The 13645-nt window shown below is 37.1% G+C and overlaps 1 protein-coding gene across 12 annotated transcripts in view; it reads right to left on the reverse strand.

Annotated features, from left to right (window-relative positions):
* Positions 1 to 460: 460 nt before the first annotated feature.
* The window catches only part of nav1b (neuron navigator 1b), a 100589-nt gene continuing 87404 nt past the window's right edge, over positions 461 to 13645 (reverse strand). For all 12 annotated transcript variants that reach the window (XM_077197754.1, XM_077197753.1, XM_077197746.1 and 9 more), the window contains 9 exons: positions 13054 to 13149; positions 12784 to 12952; positions 9927 to 10162; positions 8030 to 8184; positions 7874 to 7945; positions 6722 to 6918; positions 6485 to 6603; positions 6194 to 6391; positions 461 to 5125 (listed from right to left, as the gene is read on the reverse strand). In XM_077197754.1, the coding sequence (XP_077053869.1) occupies positions 5039 to 5125; positions 6194 to 6391; positions 6485 to 6603; positions 6722 to 6918; positions 7874 to 7945; positions 8030 to 8184; positions 9927 to 10162; positions 12784 to 12952; positions 13054 to 13149 (1329 nt within the window). In that variant the 3' untranslated portion in view covers positions 461 to 5038. The remainder of the gene's footprint in view (positions 5126 to 6193; positions 6392 to 6484; positions 6604 to 6721; positions 6919 to 7873; positions 7946 to 8029; positions 8185 to 9926; positions 10163 to 12783; positions 12953 to 13053; positions 13150 to 13645) is intronic.

Below are 13645 nucleotides of genomic sequence, written 5' to 3' on the forward strand. Positions count from 1 at the left end.
TTTAATTAGCACAGGTTGTATAATATTGAATATTCTGAGTTTGTATTTCACTGTTTTAATTGATTTTGAGGAATTACAACACAACGCCTCTGCACTGGACAGGAGAGCTGTCAGTCAATAAATGGGAAATCAAAGTAAATTAGGTAACTTATTTGAAAAAGTAACAGATATTTTGTTAAAAGTAATGCACTACTTTACTAGTTACTTGGGAAAAGTAATCTGATTACATAACACATTACTTGTAATGCATAACCCCCAACAATAACAATGTGTTTCTGCCTATCTAGTTCAGTTTGTGTCTCATCTCATCTTCGTGAAGCTTTGGCATTTGTGTCCCCATGACTTTCTACAGGATACTAAAGTTATTTGATAGATTAAACTCTGAGTAATTAGAAATGCATTACACACTAAACATGCTCTGTGCACTTTAACCCCAGCACGTGAAAACATAAGAACACACTTAAGGAACGTTGTGGTTTTTATTTTGACAGATGGACAATGTCTTGGTGGTCATATTACGAACTTCCGAAGCATGCCAGTTCTTGCGTACTGGGCCACTCCATCGCTAACAAAAGCACAAGTCTTATTCCTTTCAAACCACATTTGTGAATGACATTTTTTTCTTTAATGATTGTTGTTGCAAATGCAGGGCCACGCTATGTACAATGTTTACATTTATAATGTTCTGTACAAAGTGGAACTTAAGTTGTACAAACAATCATTTGGGGGAAACTTACAAAGAAAGAACGTAATATCCTTCCTTTTATACGACCCCAAATTAGGTAGAACAAATCCGTAATTCTGCTTCACACATGCGTTTACGACATTTAGAAACCCATTGCACATTGTAACTTACATCTTCTACCATCATATTACCTTTTATGCAATAGTATTGAGTTTTTTGAATCAATATCAAGCATTGCATGAAGTGAAAGGACTATTCAGCAACTTCTCACCACTTTGTCTCTGTAATATTTTACATTTTCATTGGTCCTCTTTGTAACATTTTACATACAACTAAGCCACCTGATATGAAGGATCCATCATCATTCACGAGTTGCCCAAACTTGACCCTGACCTCAAGACAGCACCATCAAGGCATACAATCACCCAAAGCCAGGCATGAAACGAGTCTAAGGAGTTCCTGACCTGTTTAACGCACATGACAAATTATTGCAATAATATAGTCCACATAAAAAGGTGCATTTAAGAGCAATTAAGTGAAAAACAGCAACAGATGGACATAACAAAACAGAAAGTAACCAAACCTCATGAAAGACAGACAAAAAAGCAAAAAAAATCCTGTTTTAACAGTCACCATCCTTGTGCTGTCATTACAATTCCTGGACAGACAAAGTAGACAGTAAAAAGTTGCTGAATTGTCGCATTAAATGGGACTTTGCACAACACAGCACAGCTATCACACGGTTACAGGCACAATAACCAGGAACATGATGCAGACAGTGTACAGCGGCTTTAGTCACACTAATAAACGTCTTTTTAAAAACGGCTGACGATGAGAACGGTCCGCCAAATTTATCTATACCTAAATGAGATATAAATGAGATTCATTCCCTCAATGATTAGCTTTACTCACTGATCCAGATTCAATATCAATGGTAATTTAGCATCACTGTGCTGCGGTTTTGCTGGAGTAGCATTCAGTGATGTAAACTGAAACCGCAAATGGGCCGAATACAACTGCGACCTCCAGCAGATAAGCAACAAAAGCCATTGACACTGTCTTATGTCTGGAATGTAATCAAATATTAGACTTGAAGCAGCAGCGCAACTGAAGAAGGTTAAAAAACCAGAATCATTTTGCCATCTTGAGCATTACGAGTCTCTCTATTTGGCTAATAAACTCCACAAACCCTCATTTCTTGGAGAAGGAACTACGAAAATCCTATTTACACAGTAGATTAATGATAATGCAATATATAAGATGAGTAGAAAGGAATGAAATGATTTGAGTTATATTTTAACTTCCATAGCCCAGATGTTACCTACATGCATGTTTGGATACTAGTTTCAGGTATAGAGATGGGAAATTACTGATCCACCACTGCTTTCTGTGAGCAAATCCTCTTCTATGTGAGCTACCTGCGTTGAGGACATACAGATGTAGTGGACACTACTGTCATCCAACTTTGATATTAACTGTAAGCTTCAGAGAAATGCTGTATGGTTTGATATGTTTTTTTTACTAACAGTAAAAAGGAGGTTGATTTACTTTGACATTAGATTTTTTGTGAGGCAAAATGTGGTTAAACTACATCTAAAGGAAAGTAATGCTTACAGCTCTAAAACTACCACTAAAAAGGATCATATAAATAAAATTATCACTTGGTTGTACCTACAGGTGCCCTTAAACGCCACAAGACTAAGGCTATTGGATGTCAAGTGCGGATTTTGCAAAACCAAGACATTTATGTTGGAAACTTATTCCTAAAGTGATATCAGATAGCACCAAATAATCAACAAAAAAAAAAAATCTTCATCTTCCGGCCGTGTGCACTTTGTTGGGGCAATCGTACTCCGAATGAAAGGCTCGAATAAAGCACTGAGTATTTGGTTTTCTACATTTGCACCATTTGCTACAAAGAGAGCAGTTAACTGAGGAAGTAGCTGTATTGAATCTAATTAGAGGCCTGAGATAACCAAACCCCTGAGCTGAGATCAGTGACAAAGCCAAGTAAAACCTCTCTACAGTATCATTACAGTAAATCAAAGTGCACAAAAATAGTTTGTTTGTGACTGGGACGTCTCTCTGAAAACTTTACAATCGGTTACTGAGATATATAGGGAACACAAGCTTCAGTTTTGAGAATGCTGCCCCCTACCAGGGTTATGTGCCTTATGCAGAATCATCATTTCAAATTAAATTGGAATGAAATTCAAAGACTTCATGTTTAATAATGCATTTCTTTTTTCAGAATGAATTATCCATTTAATTGACAGTGTCAAATGAAATTTGTCTAATCATCCACTGAATAAATAACCATAATTCATCAACATTTATGAAGTTTTTGTTTTAGAATTGTTCAATTTCTTTGATTTGCAACTTTAATCCATAATTCAAATTCCAATTAAACATCCTGTGTGTTGTGGCCAATTCGATTTAGATTCACATTTCACTTTAATTGAAGGTGGCTAATTAAGTTCTGAAACTTGCTCAAGGGAACATGATAGCACACTTAAAATCTGTTATAAGGCATTCACTGTGTTAGAAAGAGGAAGAAAAGTTTTAAAGGTACAATTCACCCAAGAATTTAAATCCTGTCATTATTTACTCACACTCATGTTGTTCTAAACCGGCATTAAGTTTTTTTCTTCTGTTGAAAATTAAGAAAGATATTTTGAAGAACGTTGGTAACCAAACAGCTGACTTCCTGTTGACTTAACCAAACAGCCGTTGACTTCCATAGCATAGAAAAAAATACTAATGGAGTCAATGAGGACCAGAAACTGTTTGGTTTCCAAAATTATTCAAAATATTTTCTTTTGTGTTTAGCACAAATCAAATCAATACAGTTTTGGAACAAATTGAGGGTGAATAAATAACAGCATTTTCATTTTTGGGTGAACTATCCCTTTAACGAAGTCTGCATAAGTGTTTTTGAGACACTGAAGGATTGGGGTTAAACTATAGCTTATGCTATGGCCATATTCAAATGTGAAAGAAATGAAAAGTACAAAAAGCAGCATAGGCTTAAATGGCCTTTTAAGTGTAACATCGGAGGGGAGACGTTTAATATTTCCCAGCATCTCCCATGTTGGCTGTAATTCATGAGAGCTTGACTGCAAGATGAAGTAATGCGTGCACACTTAATATTCTAAAATATTATTGATCTGCCTTTACTGACGCTGTTGTATGAGAACTGAGCTGGAAGGTGACATTATTTTTTGCAGAACTGCTTTACAGATTAAATGAACTAATTTAATAATTGATGATCTTTCCAACGGAACTGAATCAACACTGAACTGACTTCAGCTGAACAACAGCCGAAATGCATAATTTTCCTATTATCACTGAAAAGCTGCTTTGAAACAATCTGTATTATATAAAGCGCTATATAAATAAAGGTGACTTGACTTGACTAGTGGTTTTAGCACCTGTAACGTTGAGTTAATATGGGCAGCAGTGGAACAGTAAAGGTTCCCGCAAAGAGAAATTACATCTGTATGTACATTTACATCCGTAAACAGAATTATGCAGACAATAGTGCTATAAATTGATCCTTATTTTCATCTGTCATATAGTCACTCTTTTAGGAAAGTTACTTATGACAAAACATTGTTTTTGAAAGCCCTTACATAAAAGTACTGTGGTAAAAGCATAAAAAATGTGGTTTGGTCACTAGCTTGATAATACCATGCTATTTACTCAGTACCATATGGATAGTTCATCATCAATATGTAAACTTTTTTTTTTCTTTCAAAAAATGTTATAAGGAAAAGTGTAGATTTAGGTGCTGCAACTGGTCACCATTTCTTTCTGACGCTTTTCACTTTAAACACCCTTTTTGCCTTCACTAGTTCATTTTAAAAGGTCCCTAGACCTAGAGAAAAAAAAAAAAAAAAAAAAATTAAAAAAAAAAAAAAGGTCCTGAGGTGTGACAAATCCATTTTTAGAAGTACATATATTCCATGTAATCTTTCGATTCATAGGAGCTCATTAAATCCACATGCATAATAACTTTAAAAGAGCAAAATGCAGTTAAAACGGTTTTAGATGGAGAATAGCATGTCATACTGCAGAACATGTCAACTACCCATTAAAGAAAGTACCATGGTATTACCATGTGATAGCATCACTGAACCATGGTACTGCCACAGTACTTTTTTGCAAGGGACATTTGATTGAAATGAAAAAAGGTGGGATGGATAATATAATAATTAGTGGGTGAAATGCACTAATAGCATTTCTAGTAACAGTACAGTGTCATCTGCAGGTGTAGGGCAGCTGTCGGGAGTTTGGACCTCAAGATGGGCGGCAGGAGAGATGGAGGGGATGATGGGAATGTCAATCGGATGTTCAGAGAGGAGGGAGTTTTGGATCTGTTTCTTTTTCCGGCGACTCGATGTAATTGGCAGCCTCTTGTAGTTTTAACAGCATAGCCATCTGGAAAAAGAGCAGCGTTTTCAGGAACAAGAAAATATTGATATGTTTCTTATGTAATAAGTACTGATACAGGGAAGCCATTTAAAGTCACCATGAAATCAGAATTGACAATTCTTTCATTTCTTTTTTGCACAATGTTGCACAATGTGCTTATTATAAATGATTTATCCATGCACATTATTATTATTTTTTTAATTCATATGCCCTCTTCATGCCGTGTGTCTCGGCAGAGGGTGGGTCTAAATATCCTCCACAACTGATATCAAACTGACATTCAGATCTGCCTCTGTTTATAGTTAGCAACGCCCAACTTCCTACGATTCAATCAATTCACGAGCGACGAAATCAAATCCTGCCTGATATTTCTCATTCTCATTCCAGAAGCCTTTTCATTCAGATATACGTCACAATAAGAAAGAAAAGTCTTATTGCATATTTAGTTTCATGTTGACTTAAATGCATTTACTTGTTTGAATGAACTTTGAACTATGTGGATATATAAAAGTCACATATTACATATATACTTTTTTTGGTGGGGACTCAAAAAAAAAAAACAGTGTGTGTATATATATATAGTACAAAAATACTTGTGTGCCTATAAATATTATAATTATTAATCTTGTCAAGCATGAGCTAATGAATTGTCAAGCATGAACTGACTCATATTAAGTGTTCATATTAAGTGTGTGAGCGCACGCATGCTTTATAAGATATATATATATATATATATATATATATATATATATATATATATATATATATATATATATATGTAAACTGTTAACTCAAACCGCTAATCCTAAACCTACCCATCGCAGAAAACTTTCTGCATTTTTACATTTTCAAAAAACATAATTTAGTATGATTTATAAGCTGTTTTCCTCACGGGGATCAAAAATGTCCCCACAAGGAAAAACATTTCTGGAATAACAATCCTAGTGGGAACATTTGCTACCAGGGCCACACACACACACACGTGCGCTCACACACAAAAGACAAATATATGTATAATTCATTTTCAATTTATATACTGTACTTAAATTATTGTTGTATTAACACAGCACTGACCAGTGGATCTGAGTCCACAGAGCTGGGTGGCGTCTCCTTGTGTGTCCGCTCGTCTCCTGGCTGGCTGGGGCTGCCGGGGCCTGTGCTCGGGGGGGGCAGATGGAAGAGTTTGGCCTGGTCTTGCTGAGCAGACGGCCAGGGTAAAGATCCTCGGACCCACTCCACCGGATCTTCCCACACAGACTTCTGCCCGTGAACCTGCAGACGCACACATTCACACTTATTCTTGATAACAACAAGTTAGGAAGTGACTGACATTTTTTCATTCAAGTTTAGGATACTTTGACTCACCTTAATGCCATCTTTGGCTCCTTCCTGTAGGTATGGGATGATTGAGTGATTCCAAAGATCAATAAACCACGTGCGGAAATCCTCTACTGTAACTGGACAGGACAGGAAGAAGCAGGGACCTACGGCAACACAGATTGGACACAAATACTAACTTTATTAGGCACATCAAGCTTGTTATTAAAACAAATACCACTTTATTCTCATCTAATATGATGCCGATATACTAATAAAAATTACCAATGAGGAAATCGGAGGTGCTGTGTTTTTCCAGGAAGGTGTGAAGGTGGTACCAGAGTCTGGGCACCCAGTCCAGAACCCGCAGAAGATCTTCATTCTTTATGCTCCTGGGATCCTCGGCCTCCATTAGTTTTCTGTGCAAGTAACGCACCAGGAACCCGTTTGCTGGCTCGACGTTATTAGAAAACATCACCATTCTTTATAGAGGAAATATATAACAAGTTTCGGGTCAGTAAGATATTTTATTCAGCAAGGACACCTTAAATTGATCAAAGTGACAGTAAAGATGTTTTCACAAAAAATATGAAGCAGCTCAACTGTTTTTAACATTGATAATAATCAGAAATGTTTTTTGAGCTGCATATTACAATAATTTCTGAAGGATGATGCGACACTGAAGACTGGAGTAATGATTCTGTAAATTCAGCTTTGATCACAGAAATAAATAACATTTGAAAAAATATATTCACATAGAAAATGGCTATTTTAAGTTGAAATAATATTTCCCGATATTACTGTTTATATTTTTATTAAAATAAATTCAGTAAGATTTCTTTCAAAGACATTTAAAAAATCTTACCGACCTCAAACTGCTGAACTATAGTGTAGGTCAAATAAAGTAAACCATACATGTGTCAGTTTGAGTGGAAGTAAATATTCCACACATAAACATGTTGTGCAAAATGTATACCACATTTGATAACATTAAACCCAATTATAATTTAATTTTAATTTTACAGCCTGCGAGTAAATAATGACAGGATGATCAGTATCTTGAATAAGAACAACCAGCTGACTCTATATTATCCTGCTTATAAATGAGAATGAAACATTTATTTCGTACACATAAAACTAACACATCTAATGGTTAGAATTGTGGTTTGTGATTAATTGTTGAAAAGAGAGTTAGGGCAACCCATCTGGGCATAATAAAACACACACATATTGTAACACTATAAAAATATAAATATCAGGAATCCATGTGCAGTATATATAGGAAGTGTGAAGGCAAGCACATGTTAGCGTCACCCAAAGTGACAATCAAAACAAAAGCACATGATCTTAAAGCAGGACAGAGCAACATGTCACAGCTGTTCCTCACTGAAGCTCAATAAGAAGCAAAACAGGAGTAAAGTGCATGTTAGTACCAACCTGAAGCTGAGGTGTAGACCATGGTTAGGGGTCATCTTCACTGGCTGATTGGTTGTCCCTATTATATATGGACTGAAAAAGAGACAAAACAGCTTTTAACACCTTTAAAATGACTGGGAACCCCACTAGTCATGTGAGTGTAGAGTTTACACTCACCATTTGTGATATTTACAGGTTAAAGCACCATTAACAAGTTCACTAAGGGATGTTGGATCATGCACATCATCCAAGAGGACAACCAATGGGATCTCAGCTGTGCTGCTCTCTCGGTCAATCTGATTGGCCAGATTGGACAGAAAGAGCTGAAGGTCCTTTTGGGATAAGGGACAAAACGCAATTAGAGATTATGTCAAGTCACATTTATTTATATAGCGCTTTATACAATGCAGATAGTTTCAAAACAGCTTTACAGTGATAAACAAGACAATAACAGTGTTAATGTTTAAATTGATAAATTATGAAACATATTCAATTTCAGCTGTAAATTCATTTCTGTGTTATTTCAGTTCAATAACAGTGCAAAGTTCATCAATTAAGAAACAAATTCAATTTCAGCTGTAAAGCAGCTCTAGGGAATAGTGTCATTATTTCAATAGTGTCATTATTCAGTTCGATTTAGTTCAGTGTTAATTCAATTCAGTGTCAATGTTGCAAAGTTCATCAATTATTAAATTAGTTTAAATTCAGCTATAAATCAGGCACACAGAAGACAATTCAGGTTTTATTCTCATTGGATAGTGTTAGTGTAGTCAAATCAATAACATTACTGAATATAAAGGGCCAGATTTGCTAAACAGGGCAAATTCGCATGAGCACAATCCCATAAAAGCCCCGATGGGAGTGGAAAGTTCAGCGCGTGATCTACTGACGACGAGCAAACTAAAGAACACAGACGCAACCGGATCAGGTTTAAGACTTGCTTTTTTGGGTGGTAAATAATGGCGCAAATACCAGTAAATTGACAATCGCAAACCTTAGTAAATCATCCTGTGTGATTAATTTAAATACTTTCCTCCCATAAGTTTTGCATTTGAAAGGGAAAATCCTAAATATGTATATGCAATAAGGTCAGTCGCAAAAAATAACCCTGTCCACGGCTTTTCAGCTCTAATTTTAAGTATCTTTAGTAAATCCTGACAAAAGAGGGTTTGCACTTGCGCAAGCTGTTAGTATCTGGCCCTAATTGTCTTGACCAAAAATAGCATTTATAAATTCAATTAAAATGCTTTTTACAACTCACATCATTTCAAAGCAGCTTTACAGAAAATCCATGAGTCCGCATTACAATTTAGAGTGATCTATTATCAGAAGTAACTGAAAAGCCCTATTCACACTGGATTAGTATTATCTGGGAACCTCGTGTGATTTAGAAATTACCTCACCCATCTGAATTTCGTGTGGCGCATTCGCACGGGATAAGCGAAGCCTGTGATTTTACTCAAATTTACTGACTTATCTACCGGATATGATGTCAATAGGCTATTGCTTGGAAATGTCTTGCTGTTATTATAGGTCTAGCTGTATGCTATATTATAAACAGAAGAATGTTTATTACCGCATGCTGCTATACATGTCATCCATCTCCATCTAATCAATATTTTTGTTTTTGCTATTCTGATGGTTTTCAGCTTTCTCTTTCTGCAAATTGTATGGTGTATATAGCGATATTACCCAGCACCCAAAATACTATCAAAACACTCGAACGCAGCCTCCATTCTTCGTGAGGGATGGATAAAAAAAAGCGCACAGAAAACAAAAACCTTGAAAAAAATATATACGACCCCGCCAAATCACAGAGATGCCGATTCGCACGGGACTATTATCATCACAGAACCTCGGTTTTCGGCGAAATATGGTAGGTCATTTGCAGGGGAATTTTTACTTTACAAATTACAGACATGGCCGATTCGCGCGGGATTAAGATCACAGACAACCTCCCCAATTATTACAAATGATTAGAGGCCACCAGGTAATACTTATCCCGTGCGAATAGGGCTTAAGTTATGAATATGAATATGATGTATATATGTTGTTGCTCTGCCTCAGAGCGTACCTTGCAGGACTGGCGGTGCATGTTGAAGGTGGCGGCGATGGACGGCGTGAGCTCTCGAGCGCTGCGCTCCACCAGGTACTCAGCGAGGCGATAGGTGAGGTAGGTCTTCCCTGTGCCGCTGGGACCCGATAAGATCAGCCGCCGGTGCTTGAGCAACAGACTGATGTAATGCTGCATCATGGGCTTAGGGATGAGCGTCTCAAACACTAGAACGTCCACACACTTCTCCTTCAGTCCTGCATTCAGGGACAACAGTGCGTGAAATTAAATATTAAGGACAGTCCCATATAAAAACAGGTTTTATATTACATTTACAATTAGTCTTATAGCAGATGCTTTTATTTAAAGTGACAAATGAGGAATATTTACCATTAATATGTCATACAAAAACTATTTGCAATGCCAAGTTTCAAAAGTAAGCTCTTTATAAGCGTTTTATTTCATATGTAAAATGGGTTCCATACTTCCGTGATATTTTTTTTCCTACTATGGAAGTCAATGGGGTCCATCAACAGTCTGGTTACTGACATTTTTCAAAATATCTTCTTTTGTGTTCAACAGAAAACTCGAAACTCGTACAGTTTTGGAACAGGTTGGGTGAATAAATGATGACAAAAATGTAAATTTTTGGGTGAACTATCCCTTTACTCTTGTCCATTAATTTGTTATACATGCTCTAATGCTTCTTATTAAAATATAGTCTAGTTTTAAAATCTTAAAAATGTATGCTAAGTAGGGTGAAATCGCACCCAGTTATGAGGGAATACACATTTTCTACCCGAGCAATTGCATTATTTTCATTTGTCTGGGTGGGCTACAGCATCACACAGCCTCAATAAACAACGTAGAGTCGAAGTCGGCGCTTAAAATAACACCTAGACCAAGCCCTGAGGAGTCTGGGTAACGACTCCAATACCCAGGGTCATATATCAGACCTAAGAGCTCAGGAATGATGGGACTGGGGGAGGGCGGTAGTGTTCTGGGTGGGCCATGGACCAATCACACGTCCTGCTAGCTGCTGTTAGTGTGAAACATTAGCAGTATATTGCTCTTCTCTGGTGATGTGAGCTATGAAAAAAACCTCATCAGCCACAGCTGAGACAGATATAAGCATCATTTACACTGCAGTGTTGCCTGTGGGTATTTGCCTTCTTTTTTGATGCTTATTGAAGATGGAAATCTGAAAATAATGGCTTGAAGCTCAAATGGAAAAATACTGAAAGATAGTGTCAGAGAAAAGACACTAATAAATTGAAACTCCTTGCGAGCTGTAAGCAATTGTAAGCACTATTTCGGCGAAAAAATCCATGTAAAAATAATAATAAATAAATAAATGTAACATTTTTCATCCTCATCCAACATTTTTCCATATTATATGCTTACAATTGCTTACTAATTTATATATATATATATATAAATATATATATGTAGTCCCCAATTAAGATTATATTTCATCTAAACTATCATTAAATGATTATGATTATTATAATTATTACACACACACTTATATATGTGTGTATATATATACATGTGGTGTATAATTGTGTAAAATGTATGATGAAACTTGCCTTGCAATTTCGCCAACCAAATACCAAGAAATAGGTTGCAGCAGTTTGTCTTTCGACTAGACTTGCAAAATCCGTGATGGGACTGAGCTCGAACAGCTTCAGCGTCAGCGACTTTTTATAGTACAAAATCGCTGTCAATCAAAAGGAGATGCAGTCTTTGGACAGATCCTCCAATCATCACACAGAAGCCCGGAGTCCACTCCCGGATTCTCCCCAGAGACGCTGAGCGTCCATGGGCGGGACATAATCGCAGTTTTATGGGGGGGAGTCTAATATGATATGTAGTCACAGAGACAGAGCGCAACGCACCATAATCTGAAGACCACGGCCACCGGGGGGAGAAACAATCCAAACGTCTCCATTGACTTTGCATTGCGAGAGGCTGCCTCCTTGTTATTTATGACATAACAAAAGACAGAAAAATGCCTAAAAGCTGCTGTGTGACAGGTGTACAGCAAACAAGCTAAAAAATCCAGAAATAAATTTTTATAAGCTTCCAAACTGTAAAAGCCAGCCTTCAAGGAGACAAAAGTGGATACAGGCAATAAGACGTGAAGCGATCAGCAGGAAGAATGGGTAAATTGTGGGATCCTGACACTCAGTATGGCTACGCTTGCACAATATATCTCCTCTCAGGTTCACATAGGGTGGTGAAATAAGCAATCGGCATGTCGCGTTCCAGTGGGCGTAGTTCTCAGAGTAGTTCGAGAACTAGTTGCGCTCTGTCTCAATTGATCCACTTTTATGTCCTGAAACAAACCGTTTTTGGGGGACGACAGCTTATAAAAAAAATTTTCTGGGTTATTTAGCTTGTTTGCTGTACACCTTGTCACACAGCAGCTTTTAAATAAATACGCTCTGTCTCTATTCATTGCCGTAGTATTTTTTTTTGCCGCGACAAATCAATCACTCCTTTACGACTGGCTGCCTGCACATTCATTCACTGAGCTTGCGGCTGCTGCAACTTGCGCTCTCTTCACGACTCAACCTCCACGGACAGTTTTTAATGTTTTAGCAGACAATAACTAGGCTACTCAAGATTTTGCTTTAGGATAATTTTCGGGACAATCAGGGCCGGATTCGGGATTCAGGACAACAGCTTAGATTTCGGGACTGTCCCGAATTGTCCCGAAAGCCGAGCTTCCCTTGCAGTCTTAAAGAAATACCCACTATATATATATATATTTATATATAATTTTCAGTTCATCAAACATTCATGTGCTTTTATACCTACAGTACAAGACCAGTATTAGACTTAACACGTACGTTTCATTGCTCCCCACACTGACCTTTCAGGGCGACACTGATGCAGGAGGAGCCGGTGGTGTAGAGGCGCACTGGTGGAGTCTCGGGTGGATGAGCTCCCAGAACCCTCTTCAGATGACTGAGACTGTAGCTGTAGATGGAGTCCTGAGAGAGGCCGAGACTGGAGCTCGGGTCCACCACCGATAAATACTCCTGCAGAGACACAGCGAGAGGAGAAGCGAGTGCATGCTTGATTTCCTGTCATACACGTGTGGATGTGTTTTGTCCCTCAGAAGACTGTAGGTGGCACTCACTTTAAATGCCTGCATAACTGCAGAGTCCAGAGCAAACCAGTCTGTCCGCCCGCTGATTTTAACCGTGCCAATGAAAAACTCCAGCTGTTTCACTTCCTATGAATGCAGGGCAGAAGGTTGTTTATGGTCAGTGAAACAACACATTTATTTAAATAATTACATAAAATATTTATTTTTCATTTTTAAATATGAACAAAATAAATATATATATTTTCTTTATTTTAAAATATAACAAACAATAACATAGTATTTAGTAGCTTTGTTATACCTACAATGTTATAAATTTCGTTATAGCTAAAAGTGATTTTTTTCTCTGTTAACTGAAATAAAATAAAATATAAATGATAAGTTAAAAACTTAAACTAGAAATATTGCTTTGGAAAACGAACTGAACTAAAATACGCTGAAGTACCAAACTAGAACACACACACACACACACACACACACACACACACACACACACACACACACACACACACACACACACACACACACACACACACACACACACACACACACACACACCTAAATAGGAATATTATAAAAAACAAAAACTAGTACAAAAAATTGACTAAAACTCAAATTAAAATTG

This window comes from Siphateles boraxobius, unplaced genomic scaffold (assembly GCF_051911475.1).
Source record: "Siphateles boraxobius isolate OS27281-9 unplaced genomic scaffold, OSU_SipBor_1 41, whole genome shotgun sequence".
Lineage (NCBI taxonomy): Eukaryota > Metazoa > Chordata > Actinopteri > Cypriniformes > Leuciscidae > Siphateles > Siphateles boraxobius.